At 34.7% G+C, this 23065-nt stretch overlaps 1 protein-coding gene across 2 annotated transcripts; it reads right to left on the bottom strand.

Annotated features, from left to right (window-relative positions):
* Positions 1-1620: 1620 nt before the first annotated feature.
* LOC122031870 (ATP-dependent RNA helicase SUV3, mitochondrial-like) lies at positions 1621-21705 on the bottom strand. 2 transcript variants are annotated; one of them, XM_042591064.1, is made up of 18 exons: positions 21506-21705; positions 18302-18419; positions 17823-17944; positions 17504-17694; positions 16539-16679; positions 15689-15811; positions 14290-14367; positions 13004-13172; positions 11572-11684; positions 8349-8429; positions 5857-5922; positions 4935-4999; positions 4802-4847; positions 4603-4719; positions 3899-3990; positions 3724-3816; positions 2531-2797; positions 1621-1727 (listed from the first exon to the last, which is right to left on the bottom strand). In XM_042591064.1, exons 1-17 carry the CDS (start codon positions 21570-21572, stop codon positions 2740-2742), a joined length of 1740 nt encoding a protein of 579 aa, XP_042446998.1. In that variant the 5' UTR covers positions 21573-21705; the 3' UTR covers positions 1621-1727; positions 2531-2739. The 2 variants fall into 2 exon arrangements, with proteins under 2 accessions (XP_042446998.1, XP_042446997.1); XM_042591063.1 differs by lacking the exon at positions 1621-1727 and adding an exon at positions 2139-2413.
* Between the last annotated feature and the right edge of the window lie 1360 nt (positions 21706-23065).

Raw genomic sequence — 23065 nt, 5'->3', positions numbered from 1 at the left:
GAGGCACCTTCAAGGGCATCGGAGGCGCCCTCAGGTGGATAGGCTGCGAAGGAGTCAAAGCTCATCCACGCTACGAATCCACCGGTAATGGAGGCACCCTCAAGGGGCTTGAAGGCGCCCTCAACGACTTATATAAGCATGTCTCGAGCATAGGCTTGTGACAACACAGCTTTGGCGATCCTTCTTCAACGCATTGCTAACGAGATGATCCGGCTGAGCTACAACAGACCCCGACAACCCGAAGCTGCGAAGTTTCAATTCCTTGTTGTTAGTATAGCTTTTTCAGTACAGTTTTGTAATAATCTCTTATAACCTTTTGCACGATTATAGTTATTGCCCAAAGTAAAAGCTCAATGAGTGTGGGCCTTAAAGTAGGAGTCGCCACAGGCTTTGAACCAAGTAAAACCAACCTGCGTACTTGGTGTGTTTTTCTTGTATTGTTTTCTTTTATTCCGCTGCGTTTACTCGATCGCTTTAAACCGAAAAGTGAAAGCCACGAGTGTTATTCACTCCCCCTCTAGCGCATCTCGATCCAACAGTAAATGCATCTTTTAATTTATTAATGATATATAACAATCATAATACTTTGCACCCTTTCATTGCACCACACCCCGGAACAAGTAATTTCTAATTAAAGAACATTAAAAAAAGGATAATTATTTATTACAATTGATCATGCTCGAACAAGTATTTCTAATTAAAAAATTAATAATCCTAGTTAGTGTCATTTACTATCCTTGTAATAATTGACCCGGTTTATTGATACCAGGGTAAATCGGGAAACGCACACGGCGATCAACCTAGAAATCCAACATCCTTTGATTACGCTCCTCGTTTAGAGAAAAAATTCCTATAAATATATTATAGTTGGGGATCAAACCATGAATATCTAAATGATAATCTAGATATTCTATCATAACCCCATAGACATCATAACCCCATAGACAAATAATTTCTAATTAAAGAACATAGAAAAAAGGATAATTATTTATTACAATCGATCATGCTCGATAATTTAGAAAAGGACAGGGAGTTTATATTGAAAAATTAGTTTTAGTAATCAGTAAATTTAATAGCGAGATATAACGAATATTTTATAAATAAATCGTCTAAATCAATTTTTCAAATGAATAAAAAAATCAATGCATAAGATTATTTAAACAATGAAAGGTTAATCAAACATATGATTAAATAAAATATTAGCTCTTGTACGAGGTGCGTTCCTAAAAATGAATATGAATGTGGAATCATCAAGCGATGAAAAGTTATTTAAGAAATTGGAATCAATTTTTAGAATTTGATGAAATACTAAAAAAATAATTAATTATTTTAATTAACTATGAGAATTAATTAATTAAATAAAAGATTAATTGACAGATTATTTGATTAATTAAAAGATTAATTGATCAAATGATTGTTGAGCGAGCGGGCGGCTGCAAAGAAAATTTTTTAAAAAAAATATTAGTCATTTAATTGATTAATTAGTCTATCAATTAATTAATTAGTTAAACCATTTTGCACATTAAGAAATCATTAGGAGGTTTATGCTACCAAATAGAATAATCGCTATCCTAATTAGAACAATCAATTTTAATATTTCATCTTTATAATTTTTTTTTCTTCCGCTCTCTTCTCTCGGGTAGCTTTGATCATTTTGATCCTCTGGTTCGCCACAAGGTTTTGCTCCCCTGTGCATGTCGTAATACTCCATGCCCATTATTCGATCTCTACAGAAACAGGTTTACTGAATTTAGTTCTTGGAGCAAAGCTCAAACAAGGTAAGTGAGAGGGATTTCTAACAAATTAAATTAATAAACTCTCAAAACAATGACTGATTCCTGGAAATCTTAGTAACCAAGAGTTAAACTCCAAGTTAGAAATTTTTATTATATGACAATTTTTCTCTAGATGAGATTTCATATTCATCTGTCATGACTCCGTTTCATTTCAGTACCAAAGGACAAAGAAATAGCTTTCAGTTTTGTGAACTTGCTTCTCTGTTACTCTCTTAATGGCTTCTTCTTCTACCTAACGGCCAATGACCGTTCTAACATCAAGATTCACTCATGCAACTTGGCAAAGCTTCATTTATACGACCAGAGGCAGAATTTATGGATGAATCAATAGTCATACAAGCAGAAAAAAAAAAGGCTTCTCCTTAAATTGACCATCAACATTTTTCAGGAAATGAATTATGCACATGCTGGCCACAATGAGATTAACTGATACAAACATATTTGTCCAAATAAATTAAATTTGTGCATGATGTTCACGAATAAGAGGTATCATTTCCTACATTGATTTCTATTGCACAATAATGGAGATTTTGAAAGTCCCTATCCAATTGGCAAATCACATTTTAGTTAAAAGCTTGGTATAGCGCCTGGTTGTTCTCTTGTAACCCTTCTATAACCTGGAGGCAACAAACAGGTCAATAACCATTTTCCAAACGAGGAAATAAATTATTTAACACGAGAAGAAATGTGTAGGAAACAATTAGTAGGATGTTTCCAGCATTTATTAAGCATACCTAATTGCATTCAGAACTTTGTTGGATGATTTCCTTGCTACACAGCATAGAGGGGTCAATTTGATAGTTGGAAGGTAAAAATTGATCTGTAGCAACATGATTTGAATGCATCTAGAACTTGATCGGGCTCATCATTGCTGAAGCCCAAGCAAAATGATTTTCGACTGTGGTTAGAACTACAGGAGCCAACATGAGGTAATGAGATAATTTCAATTTTTAGCTGATTCCAACTGAGATTCTGCCTCTAGCCGTGGAAAATACTTGCGCCTGTTAAAACATTGTAATAACAGTTTGAAATATAAACATACATGGTCATTACAACTGAACATGGGGAAACTTGTTATAACTCACATAGTATATGTATCACAGTCAATTAACAGTAGTCTATAACAACATGCCAAAATATTCTTAACAAAGTTCTCTTGGTAAATAAATAATGTACAGTTTGGTGGAAGCAATGGCGGAGCCAAACATTGGCTTACCCGGGCTATAGCCTGGGGGGTCCAGTTGGTGATTAGGCTGATTTTACTTCTTCACCCCTTGTATTTTGGATTTTCAAAGGGAGAAAAAGAACTTTTAGCCCGGATGACAATTTTAGCCCAGGTGGGCTATGATTCCTGGCTCCAGTGGGTGGAAGTCGGAATGACTCGAAAGATCTTGCTAAAGCAATAGAAAATTAATGTTTCCGAAGACAGATTAAACAAGACTCATATAAATCGAAAATGTATTGAGCATATGCATGCATGCAGCCTAAGGCTTGAAAGGAACTGACGCTTTCATACTCCACTCAAGCATGGAGAAACCTCCATTAATATGGCAAATAGTTCTCTTTATCCACTAGGTTCCTGTCTAATCTTATGAAGGGAAATTATATGCATCTTTAACCATACATTTAGAAACATTGTTGTCGTGACTTCAGTCCTTGTGCCAGGCTATATAGCAACCTATGTACATGAGGCTTGCCTTAAAATATTAAAGAATGAAATGCCTAAAAGAGAATTACTATGCATCAGAAACCATTTGAAATATAAAAGATGATGAGATGGAAATTAGTATAAAAATCTGGAATATGCAAACTATACGTATGGCTATAGAGTAAAACATGTGCAGAGATAAGCAACAAGAGCATAAAGATCAATGTAAACCAAATGAGAATGCACAATTCTTCACAAAGACACAAACGATCATCTTACAATATGGACGATTGAGTATCCTTTTGCAGAGAAAGTGATCCCCCTCTTAGCATCCTATGAAATCCAAGTCTCTCCAGAAATTCTTCAATTAACCTTGAAGTATCAAACACAGAAAACTCTATCACAACCACAAAGAGACAATTTCATCAAACTTCAATGCTTGAACAACACTTACAAACTACAAATAGCCTTCTGAGAGGAAGCCAATTCCTGGTCTGGAAATGAATCTTCAATTCGAAAACTCAACCAAACATACAGTTCCAGCACCTAGGATTACAGTGGAGTATTTATTTTATTCCAAAGAATATGATTCTGCTGAACGGCAATGCAGAGACTGTTTAATATATGTTAAGTTGGTTGGCTATCCACTTATTACAAAGCTGGAGGTTACGAAAGGCCCAATCTATGCTTCATGTTAGTGCATATTGTAATGGGCTTGTCCAAGCTAAGCATGTGAAATGAATAACTTAATTTGGGGCATATCTTTTTATTTACCACTACTAGCAAGTATAGAAATAGCTCTACTATAATGTTCTTCCAGAACACTTCTGCAATTAAAAGGGATAATCTATAGTTCTATATATTAACAATGTCTAGTAAACTATCTCATGTCATTTTATAGAAGAAACAAACATTTGGTCTTAAAGGATCTACGATTCATGGATTTTGAAATAACTGCTGTATTTAACTATTACTACCTTAGAGTGAAATAAACAAATCAATTTGAAAATATGAAACTACATTATGCTTGAAGAAATGACAAAAACAAATTCAGTCAGATATTCAAAGCTATTGTGTTGTTAATTAGTTAGCCAATAGATTTACCTCTGTGCGAAAAGGTGTCAGATAATGTCCAATAAAAATATCAATTGCACTAACCTTGTGAACAGATTCAAGTTCCTTCAATGCAGTTTGTGATTTAGGCACCTGCAGTGTTCCAGGTGTAAATATCTCCTTGAGACGCACAACACCCTTTTTTGCATAATTTACAGCAAACTATTTTTTCCAAGAATATTCCAAATGTCAGTTTCTGATATCTAATTAAGATGATTTTGAGATAAAGGGGAAGTATCATTACCTGTGTTAAACCCTGGGCTGCAATTTCATCATTCATGTCAGCTGGACTGCAAAAGAAGTATAATCATTAAGAATGATATTAACTATCTGTAAAACATTATGAGCAGTACAGGCACAATTTCTAAAAAGAATACCTGATACAAAATAAATATTTCTCATATAATCCAAGGGGCAACTTGTCAACAACAGCTGCAACTTTCTGTTGCCATAAAAATGGTCACACAGTGTCAAGCAAGTTGACAAAAAAACTCTTAGTAAACTTGAAACTACACGCCTTTGAATGGAATTGCTTAAACTAAGTGCTAGAAAATAATAAAAGATTGGACAGCAGACTAGATGTTTGCATAAAAGGAATTCAGATATGCATTTAAGTTGACTCAAATGTTAAAACTAGATTGATATGACCTGAAAACTAAAAAAAATAGGATGACCTTGGTGCGCACCTAAAGACGGCCATAGACAGAATTTAATGACGGAGAAGACCCAAGTAACTATTTTATTTCTCCAATAAACAGTTGAAATCTAGGGTAATTGATGGCTTGATGGATAGATGAGAAAAAGTTGATTTGCTGCTTCCTTGCTCCTCGTAGTGAATGGAAAAGTCTTCAACTCATTCCAATGAAAGAAAATGGAGGGAATCATATTGAAGTAGTTCCATTCTTAGAGCAATGAATGATAGAAATCATTTTTCTTAATGTAGACAGAGAGATATATAGAAACAGAAAAAGGAAAAATAGAAATTGAGAAAAAAAAAATCTTCTTGTTATTGTTGTGACTGAATATACTAACAAATTGTTTACCTCACAATTCTGGTATCCAGTCTCAAAATTGCGGTAACAACAATTGTAGCAACAAATATGAATTATGCGGTAATCCCTTATTGATTGGAAACAATATAATTTGATCTTGACTACTATTTTTGTTGTCATTAAATTATACTAAGCCAATGGCTCATGGCTCAGTTCCTTTCTATCACCTTTGAAATTCTACATACAGTTCAAATTATGGATGATCCATATGAAAGGACTTCGCAAAGCTCTCATAAAGGCTACTTACTAGCATTTCTTCACAATCAGAAATAAAGTAATCAGAAGAGATTTTTGCCTTCTCCAAGAATTGCTCCTGCATTAAATAATGTAGAATTTAAAACCATAATACATATGATAGACATAGTATTTAATCTTATACTATTTTTATTTTTATTTTTTTATACTAGGTATCATCAATCTTATACTAATTTTAGAAACCGTGGGAAATGGTATCTCTATAGTATCTTGAAAACTGAAAACAAGAACCTTAGGATGATTCAACAACCAAGCCTTTATCTCACTAAGTGGAGTCTTCTTATATGAATCCTCCTACATCATTGAACTCAATCTCCTAGTATATCATCATCTATATGAATTTTATCCTTCAAATGATCTAGAAGCTAAAATTTCATTTACTTTTGTAGAAAAACAAGAGTAACCATAACAACTGATTCATATATCAAATGATTAAGATATTATTATATAATATTTTTTTTTGTATCTACATTCATCTCATACCTACACCTCTAGTTGATTCAACTTGTTTGATTATATAGCATTTTACCGAACCCCGTAGATAAGTTTTCAAAATACCCAAATCACGTATCATAGTTTCAAAATTACTAAATCACGTACCCACTTCCTGTTTTACCCTCATCCTCAAATCAATTCGACTGAAATTGATTTCTTTTTGTGTGTTTGAAAAAATTCATTAGCTAGTTTCGGCCAAAACCAGCTAATGGATATAGAGACCTCGAAATGACATGAAACCAATTCCTATGTGTTCATCTACTTCTCATGATTGTAAAAATGCTATCAAATATCAATTTGACCCAATATATTAAGAGCAACGATTTTTTAAATACAAATATATCTAAAATATTAATTCATGTTCAAAAAATCTCTCAATACATTGGATCAAGTTGATGTTTGAGAGAATTGATATAATCATAAAAACTAGAAAAATTCATAGGATCTGGTTTCACTTCATTCCGAGCTTTCTAGATCCATCAACTGATTTTGGCCGAATGAACCTACATTGATTTTATTTAGGTTCATTCAGCTATAGTTTCAAAAAAAATCACTGCACTCAATATATTGCGTCAAATTGATATTTGATAGTATTTTTACAATCAGGAGAACTAGACGAACACATAGAAACTAGTTTCATGTCATTTCAAGGTCTCTAAGTCCATCAACCGGTTTCGGACGAAATCGGCTGATAGACTTAGAGACCTAAAAATGATATGAAATTAGTTTCTATGTGTTCGTCTAGTTCTCTTGATTGTAAAAATACTATCAAATATCAATTTGAGGCAATATATTGAGAGCAGTGATTTTTTGAACACGAATGTATCCAAAAAACTAATTTATGTTCAAACAATCACTGCTCTCAATATATTTGGTCAAATTGAAGTTTGATAGAATTTTTACAATCAGGAGAACTAGACGAACATATAGGAATTAATTTCATGTCATTCCGAGATCTTTAGGTCCATCAGCCGATTTTGGTCGAAACCAACTGATGGATTTTTCAAATAGAATGAAATTGATTCAACAGATTTATTTTTCCAATAGAATTGGATACGTGATTTGGTAATTTTGAAACTATAATACGTGATTTGAGTATTTTGAAAACTTATCGACTGGGTTGGGTAAAAAGTTGTTGATTATAACATCTAGAAGACATTTTTTAAAATATTAACACTGACTTAACCCATAGATTTACAGAGTACTTATGCCCAACAGTTCAACCCATAAAGCATAATAGATATTTTACCAGTCTTATATTTTTTTTTTCCTTTACCTTAAAGGACATGGAAGTTTCACAAAACTTTAGAATATTGTCCCGAGGTATTATGATATCCTTAGTATCACAGTTTGTTCTTTATTTAAAAAAAAATAATTACTTTGATGGTAACAGACCATGAGTAACAAGATTTTTATTGAGTGAAATTAAGTAGAAAGTCATGTAACTACTGATCAAAATTTGACTGCCAAGAATACCATGATCATTATTGTGCTTTGTACTACATCCAAAGAATGCATCATGCAGTTGATATAAGACATGAAATCAATTCAGATATTTATGAAGCGCATACACTTCAAACCCAATAAGGTATAGATCCTTAAGAGATCTTATTCTTGTTTGCTGATAATTATCCTCAAAACCTATCTAGATATCTAAATTTATATCTTGAAAGTCATGATTAAATTAAGTTAGCAACTCTCCTTGTTTAAAGAATAACTCAATTTTAGACCACATTTAATAAAGCTAGCACCTGATTCACATATACTAGAATGGAATTCTCATTGAGAACCACTACAGACAATTGGGGAATACAAAAGTATCATTGGTTGCACCTTGCATTACAATGGTACAAGAATTTCCTAACAAAAAAGATATAGATGTGTTCCTATGATGCCAAAGGCGCAAAAAGCTCGATCATAACACAATTCTCCAAACCATTCATAGAAACACATGATGAAAATCCTAAAGAAAACTAGAACTTTACCCACCAATATATCGTGCAATCCAACATTGGTGTGCAATCGTGAGTATAAAGACAAAAGATCAAATGTTGGGAACAGTCCAGCACGCTGCAGAACAAAAGAAAATATATAGTTAGACAAACAACCATAACTATAATATCACATTCAAAATGACCCAGTGATGATATGTTACTAGTATTTTTTTTCTAACCAATTTTACATCCATCAGACTTTTTTGGTTTCTCCTCAAACATCCTTGGCCTTTTAGGTTAGTGAAAGGAAGACAAATTATATTCACAGGAAATGAAGAATACTACATGATAACATAGTTTCTGCATATATGATTTAGAAAGAAAGTTTAAATTAGTCAAATGAAATAATGAATGCATAAAGATCACATGGAATCAACGTGTTTATATATCTTTTTACCTTGTGAATAAAAAGAAATTCACATCTAGTCAATGGTTGCAAATTTGTAAAAAGAGAACAGAGTTAGTCATGTACACAAGAATGTATGCTTTTGCAAATCTGTGAAGCAATCCTCAAGTTTGGCCCAGAATAATAGTTAATTGATGTGCGTAGATTATATACACTTTTATGCATGTTTGGACGCACATCTACTTATATTTCATGAGTATAATCTATGTTTATTGTACCTTCTTTCATTATAATAACATACTTTCATTATATTTTGTTCGGAGATCTGCTCTTTTCATATTTTGATTAACAGGACGCATATTAGAGCGCAAATGGAGCAAAAACGCACACAAGAACAACTTTGGAAGAGATCAAGCCAAGGTTGTGTGACCCACACAGCCGTGCTCCCCCACCAGAGGCAACTCAAGCCACGACCGTGTAAGCCACACGGTCGTGTCAATACCCTGTGGCCAAGCGGCACACGGTCGTGCCAAATGGCACGGCCGTGCCAACTTTCCAGAGGCGAAGAAAGCCACGACCGTGTGAATCCACACGGCCGTGTGACTTTGGCAGAGAAGAAGAAGGCCACGGCCGTGTGACCAGAGCCGAGGCCAAGAAGAAGCCGACCGTGTGGATCCACACGGCCTTGCCACGCCAAAACAGAGCTATGTTGAATTCTGGGCAGATTGCAAATTGATCGTACAACGGCCATAACTTTGCGCTCGATTGGAGTTTTGGGTTGTTCTTTATACTGAAACGTAGTTAACTTCAAGGTCTACAACTTTGCTTCAGATCCAACAAAGCGATAGCATTGTCTACCCGTGCTAAATGGCACAGCTATGTCTCCCAACCACGGGTTCTCTAGACCTCCGCCCAGACTGCAAACTTTTGAACCGCCATAACTTTCGGCTCAGTTGAAGTCAGGGCTCGATCCAAGTATCAGATTGTAGATAATTTCAAAAGCTACAACTTTGGTTCAGGGTGAATCACGAGAAAACCTGGTTTAAGGTGTGAAAAATCCGGTTTACCGGACCCTGTAATCCTGGTTTTTCTGGACAGTTTGGAGAAGGTATAAAAGGGTCAAGAACCTCATTCTTTCAGACATCTGGGGTTTGGGGCTTCGTCCCTCTCCTTGAGGAAGGGTTCTCCCCTAAGGGAGAAACCCTAGAGCTTCATTCACCTCCATCCTTTGACGATCCGTCCATCTCTGGAGCAAGGAGGCATCCCCAAAACATCGGAAACATCGGCAAGCATCGCTTTTTCCCCTTCTTCTACATCTAGGGTTGTAAGTATGCTTTACTTTATGTTTTGGGGTTGTTCTTCCTTTGCAATGGAGTAGATCTCCTTTCTAGGATTAGGGAGTATTTGTAATGTGATGGAGATGTAAAACTATGTGGATTTGCCATGTTTTCTATTCAATGACTTGTTAATGCCTTGTTCATGTTTGATGAAATGTGTGTGTGAAGTTTATATATATCTTTTGCATGTTTTATCAAATGGTTGTGTAGAATTGTTAATCCCGTAGAAGGATACCCTAGATCATATGACCAAGGGGCGTCAGTGACAAACTGCCCCGCTAACGGACGTCTAGGGTATCACCTTAAAAGGAGAAGCAAATCTCCACAAGGAAGTAGGGGATCGGTCATAATCACTTTTTCTATTTCTATGTTATTGTGTGTTAGTGTATTTCTGTGTTGTATGACCGAGGGGCGTCAGTGATAGGCTGCCCCGCTAACAGACTTCATAGGAATCACTTCCATTTAGTAGCATAGGACATGGAGTAAGAGATCATGCCGACTTATCCACTGCAGGGGAGAGTCGGTAATACATCTAACTTCCTACAAGAGCATGAGCATAGAGGATAGAAACTAAGCAATCTATGTAATATCGCCTAACATCACAAGGAAACCAAAATCCTAGAATTCGAACCTCAAACCATCTCTCACATCCTCTTAGCTCAACCCCTCTCAAGATCCACCATCTCTTCTCTCTTCTTTTTCTCTTACTCTCTTTTACAACCAATCTTACGTTTGTCTAGATAATTCACCGTGCGAAGTTAACTAGTGCTTAATCAACAGTCCCTGTGGATTCGATATCTTTTTATTACTAACGACGAAATCGTGCACTTGCGGTTGCGTAACATTAATCTAAACAGTTAAAATTTTTAGCTAGCTCACAAATAAATAGAACACTGAGATACCCACGCAGATGTGCAAGCAAGTTAAAGTGATTGTGATTAAGCATACTACAAGGTCAAAACATAGCTTTGTTTTCTTTCCATTCTGACCTATCAGACTGATAAACATTATAAAGTAGTGTTATTTCAAGAAACCATGATAACCTTCAGGCAGATTCATTTCAACCTGGAACCTCTTGTATTCATCCTATGGTCCAAGCCAACCAACTGACCTTTCTACCCTTTGTCTAGTTTTATTGTTATTGACACCATTGTACTCATGCTCATGATGCAGCTTAGCATAGAAGAAATACCCACAATAAATGGCCTTATGGTCCTTAATTTTTCAGAGAAACACTAGAAATGTAGACTTACAACCCCTACTTCATAAAAGAATTGACATCACCAGAATGAAAGAAAACAGTGAATCCGAAAACAGTGAATCCACTGGCTGATTTTGCAGCTAGTTCAACAAGGAAGACAATTATCAGACTATCAGCTTATCTGAAAATAAATGATATTAGGAGGAACAGTGATAATATATTTTATGCATGCATATACATTAGGTTCAAAAGCCAAATATTCTTAAAAGCTGATATTGCCCCTTGAACTTTGAGATAAATTTGGCTAATTTGACAAGTATAGCAAATAAATTACCTCAATTAGAGGAGATGAAGATTCCAATGAGGAATGGAGCAAAGGTAGATCTTTAGCATCAATACAAGTTACTTCACCGGTGGAAAATTTAGATCCATACCTCCCGGCCCTTCCTAAAACAAGATCCTCAATATACTATGAGATGCAGAGGGTAAATTAAATAAAGGAGATGCAATAATGCAATATCAAATAACTCGAAAAATAGGAAACTGAATATTTTTTGGCATATTTGTTCAAGAGAACAATCGATTAGGAAGAGATTTGAAAGCACACAATCTAGCAAATTTCTATGTATATGGTAAGGAGGTCAACTTCAAGAGTGACTTGTCAAATTCATACATCCAGACCTATTTGAAATTTTGATCACATGGAATTGAATGTATACATTCAAGTAACCTTGCTGGAATATTGGATCACCTGAATGCAGCAGATGCAAATAAACAAGCTGGAGCCTGTTATATCACACAATTTCTGGATCTTCCAGTTAACTCGAATAAGACAGTAATAAAAATTCTTAAAGCACATATTTAACAAGACTAGAAGCAAATGCACAATACTTTTAGCATACCATGTTTTTTTTTTAACATCAGTCAACTTTAGTGGCATCAACATTGGAATGTGTGCTACCTTCCTCAAAGTTAAGATATTCATATGACTAGCCATTTTTAGAAGTTCATGTAGATATCTTTGTGAATTCTTGACCAAGCATAAACAGTTTCTACTATGTAGCAGCATTAATGAGACCATTAATTGTCTTTGCCAAGTGTAGGGTTACTAAAAGAAATTTATACCAGCAGTTCATACAAGTCACCTTATTCCAAAATAATCAAGATTCAAGATAATAAAATGTTTAAGAATTATAGTTAGAATGGCCTGCTGCTGCTGCTGCTGCTGCTGCTGCTGCCACAACATGCTCTTGTTGGAGACCATCAAACTCTCAGAAGCAAGACCACCTCCAAGGTAGGTGTGCAAACTATCCAGATGATGAAGGATTTCCAGAAAATTGAGGACCTAATCAACAATGATATATTCCTCAAAAGCTAAATCCCTTTTTTTGTTTGCCACTTACCAACTTTCATTCCGATTGTATGTGCCCCTCTAACTCCCTGATTATAATCTAGCTTGATTCTTTGGTTAGATAAAATGAGATAAAGCATTTCAAGTGAATATATTTTCTTTCATTTACTAAATCTACGAGAAGCTGTAAAAAAAAATTAGGATGGTCAAAATATATCGCATAACTTTTTCCTAGCATGGATGGTAGGGTTCCCAATGACTGCTACAAAGTATCTACTTAACTACAGTTCAAAATGATTATTGACCTTCAATCGTTAGTGAGTCACCATTCTTATCTTGATCTATTAGCAAGACAAAAGTATGATCATCATTCTCTCAGAAATAGAAATCAAGAGACCTAGAAACCAAGTGATACCTGCAATCTGCTTGATTTCCGACACGGTGAGATCTCTAGTGCGCACACCATCAAACTTTTCGAGCGTTGAAAATATTATTCTCGATATGTTGAGATTGAGGCCCATCCCAATTGCATCACTTGCTACAAGAACATCAAACTCACTGCTCTCATCATTAAACATTTTAGCCTGCAAGATTCAGAATTTCAATTGGCTAATAAACAGGAAAGTGGCCTGCAAGATGTCAACACACTTTTCAGTGAAAATGGTCTATGCCTGCCATAGTTATACTAGAAATGCACAAGACTCCAACATTAATGGTCACCTGAATAAGCAAAAATTACTATAGCTTATGATGTTCACTCTTGAAAATTGATGTCGTTGCCACTTTCAAACATAGATACGCACAATTTTTGGTTAACTTGAAGAAAGCAAGTTCTGTTTTATATAGGAAATTTGTGTTGTATCATTTTGTAACAATATAAGATATCAAAGTATCAAACTAGTTAAGATGTTCGGGGAAAAAGTATTTGATGTAAAGTTAGTTAATCTTTTTTAGGGAAATAAATCCAATTTATATAATGAAAAAAGCTAGCAGAAATCTTCTATGAATAATCTATTGACTATACAACCTAAAGTGTGTCATGTCCTCATATTTGTGAGGCGTTGTGAATTTCGTTGCTATAACTTGTGGTCCATAGCCTTGCTGTGCATGTGTTGTTTATATGCATTCTTATGTATAATATTGCTGGACCTAATTCTATAGATTGTAATTCCTGAATGCTAAAAGACTTTGAATTTTCTTTGCATATTAATGTTGCCGTGGGATGGGAAACTTAAGTTATGGTATAAATTTTGTTACAGATACACACTGTAAGAACAAAACAATTATTTGCTGTTAAATCATATCATACAGGCCATTATCAAACAGATTGATGTATCAAGTTACTGGTTCCAAATTTCCATCTTGTCATCCACTGATCTGCTTAACTGTGAGCTGAAAAGCAAGTAAGTTAAGTAATGCATCTGCAGTTGCAACTGGCCTTATGAGTTATGAGCAAAGACATGGGGATATGAATCTCTGGTTCATGTTAATAAAATTTGCATAATTGGCTTCCAGTTTCAAATACATAAGGTTATACATTATAAATAAAGGAAAGAAACTAAGAAGGCTAAGTCAACTTCTGATAAAACAATAACAAAACAAGTTGGAAAATTAGGTTTAACTTTTGACCATATGCACCATTGATTTCAGTATAGAAAACTTTTTACATAAGATTGATCATGAGAGCTAACGAAAGTGCACCTGTTTTGTTCTAGTCTCTGGTGGCAATGAACCATAGACTACTGAGCAAAGATGTTTCCCTCCAGCCTCAACTCTCTTCTGCAGACCCATAAAAAGAAGAAAGTTGACAGAATGTGATGAGGATAAAATATACATGTTTATATAGATAGCTGCAAGATATATATCAGACTCTCATAGAATGAAAGATGAAAAGGGAAATGATAAGCATGCTGCAGAGTGTTCCTCTAGTAGATCTCTCTACAATAAAGTACAAGTACTAAATAAAACAATAACAGTTCATCTTTCTATGCTTATGCATCTGAACTATTAGAAGATGACCTATTAGAGAGAACGAGTTCCAATAACCCTTGTTGATAAGTGAAATTGGCCTGCATAGTTTAGAAACTCTACCATGTATTGGAGCTTATGTACCAGTTCAACTAGGGATTACCTTGGGTACCCTTATCTATGCCACACTACGCCCCAAAGCATCCCAGGATATTTCACGGAGTGCCCACCTTAGCCAAGACAAGGTGGTAGACTGCCGATACAAAAAGTTATAAGCTTGGCCTTGGTTCCATCAATCACAACAGTTATTTTTCTTGATTTTATATTTCATTGTGCTAAAAAAGTATGTTACAACATATGATGACCCTCATACATGTCAATCCAACAATGTGTAAACTACATGAATCAAACTCCAAATTTTACAACTAGGTGGGAAGCAAAAAGTCTGCAGAGAGATAATTGAGAGTTACAAATGACATAGTTGACGAGAACCATAAAAGTTTGATGAGCAACAAAAGGAAAGTGTCCTGAAGTGGTTAAAAGAGGTGAAAACATCAAATGTAATAAAGTAGAAAAATAAAAGAATGCACATATTGCAACTCAGATTGAAAAAAAAAGAAGGAAAACTACATGTTGATACGCAATGTGGTGTGACAATTGAAATAAGCTGAAATAGTAATATGTCATATTCTTGGTTGACTGACACAAGCGAATTAGATCCGCGAAGCCAACTCTAAATCATTGGAACTCATGGCTTCTTGTTGTAATAATTATTATTTCATATAAAATATGAAATTTGGAACATTTAGCATTGGGTCGACTACAGTGGTTGAATACCAAGTGGCATCACAGTACATTGTAATTACCAGTTTGAGCATTGAACAATGTATGCCCAAAACCAGGATGCTGCTGTCATAGAATAAAATGGCTGTAAGGATCACTGGATTTTACCCAAGAACTATGGCTTTAGACTTCTGTGATTCAAAGATATTATGAAAGTGTAGAGAATAGATTAAAAGAAAGCATCAAAGTTGCATGTGAGGAAAATTATAAAGCAGTTGACAAATCAAAATAAATGGAATCTAGTTTTTCAAACTTATGAACTTGAAATATGCATAAAGTAAAATCTAACCTTTAGTCGATATATCTCACGTCGTGAAAAAGTTATGACACAATCACCTTTTCTGATGTTAGAGAAAGATCCAAGAGGGACTTTGAGAGGAATTAATGGAGACAATCTCTCATAATGTTGTACCTGAGCACAGATAAGTAGAAGAGGTGACACATTAATAAAAGAGGTTGAACGACCTCTAAGAAAATTGCACGTCACAGAAGAGTAAAATGACAGAGGTAAAGAAAATATTATAGTTCGACGAATATCATAAAACAAATTTTTAATGCCAGCTGCATATCTGACGAGAAAATAGAAATGTATATATAGTTTGAGCGGCCAAGTATATTTGATAATTAACAAGCAACTATAACATTGAATATACATACATCTACTAATGTTCCAGAAGAAGAAAACAAAAGTAGCATATCTACTCTACTCAAGTGATCAAGTAGAATGATGACCTTGAAGCAACTGATGCACTTCTTCTCATTTCTAGACTAGAAAACAGGTAAAGTTTAACTATATGGGAGGCCTTTGTCTTCAGCAGGCAAGCATTAATTTGCAACTAGGTGCCCGTTCTCAAACTCCAAAGACAAAATCTTCACTTATAGGGGTACAGTTCAGGCATGTGACCATGCCTAGCACCATTTTAGCAGTAGCCATGCATTAAAATTACACTTACTCTCTTGAATGATTATTTCATTGAGTCAGATCTTATATGTCATAAAGCATAAATGAGGGAAATGAGTAGGAACTAACTAAAGTCTAAATCATTAATTAGTTTCAAAATATCTTTAAAAAAATACATGTAAATAAAAGTAATTAGTTATTAAGTTTAGTGTTCTGTAATAATAAAAACCTTAAGTACCTTAATCACGTCACCAGTCACTTCAAGTATTCTTTTTATAAGAGGAACTGTTGCTGGATCTCCACAGAGATGGACTTCATCAGAAGAAATTCCCAATAGTGCTCGTGTGAATGAAAATCCCCTTGTCCTACATCCCACCATCTACCAAACCAGAATAAGAACAAATATAAATGCAAATATGACATTTAGAGTAACATCACTGTATGTTCATATAATGCAACCAATCAAATCAAACAGCAGGACTGGTTAATACTATGACTTTGTTGTCAACCCAATAATGTTGAAGATTCAAGAAGGAGAAAATACTAGATGATATAAGTTTTTATACCAGGAAAAACATTTCATCTAAAAAGTAAAATATTCTTGCATGTTAGCATAAGCCACAAGAAAGAAGCACCAGAACTGTTAAAGACGATTCAACTAACCACTTATCTCAAAAGGTTTTGCTATAAAGGCAAGCGACAGACTCATTAGCTCTTCAAAAATTGAGGCACAAAAGAACAAGCCAGGATCTCAACTCATAATTTGTGCTTAGATGTCATATAGAAATATGATTGAAGAACCACCTAGCCCTAGAGATTAAGCTATTGACAAGGGATCCACTCTATGGTTTAACAAAAATCATTAACAGAAAATAAGGTTTAACCCAGTGAAATATCTAAAGATTAAATATCCCAAGTGAGACTAAACTATAAATTCTAACATAATGAGCATCTAGGAGAAGGTAACTGTGTTGATATTGTAACAGGAGCTTGTTAGTCTCTTCTTAAAACACCTTCAAAGCGAAGGGATCCTTGAATGCGACTATATCTTCTCTAATAAGACTAAACTTTCTTGAACTTTGGGTAAGACATCATATTTATTTTTTAAACATGTGTAGCAAGTTTTGATTTAAAAACACATCATTTTTTTTATAGATTCTGATAATCATTAAGTAGTAAGTAATAATAAGATCAATGTCACACCTGAATTTCATCTATAACCGCACATTGGTAATCACTAGTGATGTCAGCCATTTCAACAGTAAGAGAGCTGTGTCGAGCACCCTCAATCTCCTTCTTTTCTTGCCCAGTTATCAGGTTACAGGGAACATTTGCTTTGTTTAATCTTTGAGCTATCTCCCAAGCCAACAATCTTAGAGGTCCACAATATACACCTTCGACAAATTATACCTCTTTATATGTGGTTGCATCATGAAAATATACTCAAATAGTTGGAGGTTATAACTTGTTATCGCTGTTGCCCTATGAACAAAAGTCTAAATATTAAAAATTACTACTGTACCTGAGGAGCTTCTTTCTAAACTCTCTAGGGCAGTATATGTTTTCCCACTGTTTGTCGGTCCAACATGCAAAAAAATATTCCGCTTCTTTCTACGAGCAACAGGGTACCATGTATGAGGATGTCTGCAGCCAAAAACAGAATCTGCAATAATCATTCCTCAGTTGAAAATTTGATAACATAGTAAGTGGCACATAGACAGAAGATCGTATCATTGCAAGGTTGTTTTGTTAAAAAAACTAATTATTGTATCTGATAAAACAACAAAAGAAAAGTAATCATGTAAAGTTTTTTCTCTTCTTTATCTCCCTCTTGTATAGCATTTTTATTTGAAACAGGCTCTGTATTTATTTTCAGTCTTGTGTTGAATCAGACTTGAGGGAGAATAAGGACCTGAGCTTGATTTGAATAAAACAAACAAAAAATTACTTTGAAAATTTACCAATTAAAATAATTAGCATAACTGAATGCTCTCCACTTACGTCAAGTCTGTCAAGTCAAACTTCCCAGAGCTCCGAAAATTGCTCAAATGCCTCAAGCCAGGAAATGAATATAAATAAAAATAGGTGTCCAATTTCTTGACAGATAAAAACCCGCTACCTGCAATGAATAGAATTTATTCAACTGGTACCATCCATAAACTTCATGTGAGCTACAAACAAAACGTGAAGTGCTTTTTGTTCTTAAGGAAATAAATATCTTCACTATTTTCTCAAGACCTGAAATCAAAATCATAAACGTTCTTGGTTAAAATTGAAGACCAAGAAAAGAAAGTGAAAACATTAGGATATAGAAAAATTGTATAAAATTAAGATCATAAGCTGGATTGAATTTTAGATTTAAAACTTGTCAATAATGACTATTTATTTGAACTAGATATATCAACAAGTTAACATGCTTTCATTACATAAAAGAAAAATCAATGAAATACACGTATGAGACACCACATGTATGAGATAATTGTAGTTGTTCATTACTAGGGACAATTATTATTATTTCCACTGACATTATTCTACCCTCCTTTGACAATGCTTCAGTTGGCAGAGATGTAAGATGCAATTGCCTGCAGAAGCATTACAGGATCTAATTCAATCTTCAGATCTCACCAAATGAAAAATGATGGCTACATCAGAATGCTAGAGCACTACATGGTTGTCACAAAGATCTTTACCAGCTTTACCGATTACACTATCATTCAAAATTAGCATTGTTAACCAAATCCATTTTACTATTACTTCATTTAGCACACCCCGAGTGGTCTCCAATAGTGCTGGTATGTCATGGAACCGACAAAGGCAGGGCACCAGTTTATGCATCAGCTGCTAAATCAGACTCAACTATACCACAAAAGTATCATTTACAAGAAATACACAATGAATTTTTCCAAAATTGTCGCTTTAAAAAACTATTTGAGCTATAAACAATTCATAGAGAACCCAATAGATCATAAACAAAGTCATACACCACTAACAACAAAATTAAAAGAGACACAAACAAGAAACTATATAAAAGCCTAATTATATAGACAAAACTAAATAGTAAGATCCCAAAATTCTCAAAAGTAGAAGCAGCATAAAGAAATAATTGAGGAGAATATAATGGCAAGCAGACAAAGATTAATGTGTGGTTAACCCCATAGACTCTCCCATTCTCTAAATAGAGAGTGGTGCAATATATGTAAGACTACCAAATGTGGCTAACACATCACACAATGGACAACTACTAAAATGGTCTAGAAATAATCCTAATAGACCAAAGCCTTTATCTAAATATAATCATCATTCACAGAAAAGGCATACAATGCGATATTATGTTATATCTAATGTCCCAATGTCTTAGCCTATGGTAATAGTCTATCAGCATGCATCACATGGTAGAAACTGCATCAGATAAATAACAAGAATAAAAATGCATGTAGATCAACCTAAATTACCATATACAAATCAGCATGTAAGGATAATAGTAGAGAATAACAAGACATAATTAGCGTGCAAGTAAATTCGTAAATAAGCAATGAGATTAACAACATACAAAACCATCTAGCATGAAGCACATCTCCAACAAAAGCAACCCAAGTGCAAAAGAATAATACAAGTAATACAAGCAAACAATGAAACAAGATAGCATTAGGATTTTCTATAAGAATCAGTATACCAAACTATGACCTATCTCCTCACAGATTGCTCCTAGTCTAAACCAACCTCCCAATTCCACCCCAAAGATACAAACATCAGACTAAACAACTGTATTGCCCTTATCTGCAATACCAAACCACCATGACACCATCCTTTATTCTCACCACCAGCTTACCAACCGACAACTAAACCACCATTTATTGGCCCAACTAACACAGGCAACCAAATTAAGCCCTCGATGCAACATAACCCTTCTCTAAACTGTTAATTGTCATAAACTGTTTAACTTGGCAACCAATAAATAACATCAAGACTACAAAATCAACCTTGATTGTGAAACATCATCCAAACCAACATCCCTTAATTGTATACCTTGCTTGTCTATCTTGCTCATGACAACTTGCAATACCAACTCTCGCCAACTCTTCCATCACCCTTTCTTACAATTTCACATGATTCAAAGGAAAGAGAAGAGAAATATGTTTGAATCACACTACAATTACTCAAAACAATGCTAAATCTATTGTTGTAGGTCAGAGAAGAAGCTTCCTCACTGCTATAGAATGCCCTCACTCACTGAGTTGCTGAGGGTGAAAAAAGACAGCAAGGAAACGACGTGTTACAATGTCAACAGAACAAAAATTCCATGCAAGAAACAAGATCTTACATATGGGAGTACAAGCTTTTACCATCATGAACATAAACTCACTACTTCCAGAAGAAGGAAAACAATAGAACTTCCCGCTGTGCAGGAAAAGGGCATGTTGCGAGAATTGAGACGCATGAATACGGACTGCTGCTATCAGGACTATGAAGGGGGAAAGAGGGAGTCACTGTTGTTCCTCTTGTCAGTGGAGAATCAACAGTGGAGGCTGCTGTGCAAGCCAATCCTCAAACAGCTTATCTAGCCTCAAAGTTATCCCAAATTGAATCCAATGACCCCTAAAATAGCACTTGAAGTCTCTGATTCAGCAATAAGAACCAGACTTGCAATGATGCATCCTTAATTAACTCCTCTAAATCCTAGTCAACTCCTAGATAACCCTTCCAAGCAAACTTCATTAGCACAAGTATTCTCTGGTAAAGTAGCTGTTCCTTTCATTTGTTGTTTATAAAGAAGAACCAAAAAGCGGAAACAGAAAAACAAACAGATATCCAGTTCCTAACTCCTTGTCTCCAACTTTTTGTAGCCACCACGAACCTCCTACAAACAAAGAAACAACTGTGTTCTAGATTCCATCATGAAGTACAATAAAAATTGTACATTTACATAGTGAACCTTCCGTGCACAAGAAGTACTCTAGAAATTAGCGATTTCAATCCTTCTCAGGCTACTTATCAAACAGGCATTCACATGAACTAAAAAAGCCAAAATAAAAGAAAACAACAACATTATCATTCCTTCCCTAAAATTGCACAGGCTCCAGTCTCAGTAGCCATACTTCAATCTATGCAGAATCATGAAATCAAGAAAGAACAACAGCGCCAACAGAGACAGCTCAATGTGAATGACGAAGTAGCACAGCGGACCCATAAAATAATAATAATAACCTCTTAATTTGGGCACGGGCGCAGCAGAGTAGAAGAAAAATCTCGAGCGAAAAAGGAAGCGAGACATCTCCGCCCAGTAATTCGTCTGGAATCCGTCCGCGGTCGAGAAGGAATGGCGACGACGAAGAAGGAATAGCCAGGAAGTCGGAGCGAGAATTAATCACGACCGTCAATATCATGAAGCAGATCAACTCGATTGACCTAAAGGCTAAACAAACACTTACGGGGAGAAATCACTTTTTTTCAATTTTTTTTTTTTTTATTTTGTTCCTACGAGGCAATCAAGAAAGATCGAAATCGAATCCAGTAGATAAATTTTCAAAATATCCTAATTACATATTATAATTTTAAAATTATCAAATCATATATCCACTTTTTATTTTATCCTTATCTTCAAATAATTCGATTGGAAAAAATTTTCAATTTAATTGATTTTTTATGTATATTTGAAAAAATTCATCAATCAATTCGATTAAAATCATTGATTCGATTAAAATCGACTCATAAAATTAGAGAACTCGAAATAATATAAAATTAATATCTATATATTCGTCTAATTCTCTTAATTATAAAAATACTATCGAACATTAATTTAACTGAATATATTTAAAAACTAATTCATATTTAAAAAATTATTGTTCTCAATATACTCGATCAAATTGATGTTGATAGTATTGTTATAATTGGGAGAACTAGACGAACGCATAAGAACTGGTTTCATGTCATTTCGAGATCTCTATGTCCGTCAGTCAATTTTGGCTGAAACAGATTGTTGGACTTAGAGACCTCGAAATGACATGAAACCAGTTCTTATGTATTCATCTAGTCTAATTTTCCTAATTGTAAAAATGATATAAAACATCTATTTGATCTGATATATTAAGAGCAATGATTTTTTAAATACGAATGTATCTAAAAAATTAATTCATGTTCAAAAAATTACTACTCTCAATATATTTAGTGAAATTGATGTTTGAGAGAATTGATATAATAATAAGAACTAGAAGAACTCATAATATCTTGTTTCACTTCATTCCAAGCTCTCTAGGTCCATCAACCAATTTTGGCAGAATGAACCTACATTGATTTTATTTAGGTTCATTCGACCATTATTTTAAAAAAAATCACTGCTCTCGCGTCAAATTGATATTTAATAGTATTTTACCAATTAGGAGAACTAGATGAACACATAGAAACTATTTTCATATCATTTCAATTTCTCTATGTCCATCAGCCGATTTCGATCTTGAAATTGACTGATGTACCTAGAGACCTTGAAATGACATGAAATCAGTTTTTATGTGTTCGTCTAGTTTAAACTGAACCCGGGTCAAATCTAGCCCGAGCCCGTAACCGGGTCAACGGGTTGGTTGCCCGTTGACCCTGTTCGTCGCGTCAAATCGGACCCGGCCCGACAACTTGTCAGGCCAGTTCCGATTCCTTAAATGCAATCCCAGCGGATTGCCCGTTAATTGCCAATTCGGCATGCCGGTAACCGACGATTCCTAGCCATTGGGGGAGGGGGGTTTTTTGAGTATTTTTTCAACGATTAGGATCATT

The sequence above is a fragment of the Zingiber officinale genome, chromosome 11A (assembly GCF_018446385.1).
Source record: "Zingiber officinale cultivar Zhangliang chromosome 11A, Zo_v1.1, whole genome shotgun sequence".
NCBI classification, from domain to species: domain Eukaryota; kingdom Viridiplantae; phylum Streptophyta; class Magnoliopsida; order Zingiberales; family Zingiberaceae; genus Zingiber; species Zingiber officinale.
The sequence above is the reverse complement of the archived record's forward strand: the minus strand, read 5'-3'. Positions and strand labels throughout refer to the sequence as shown.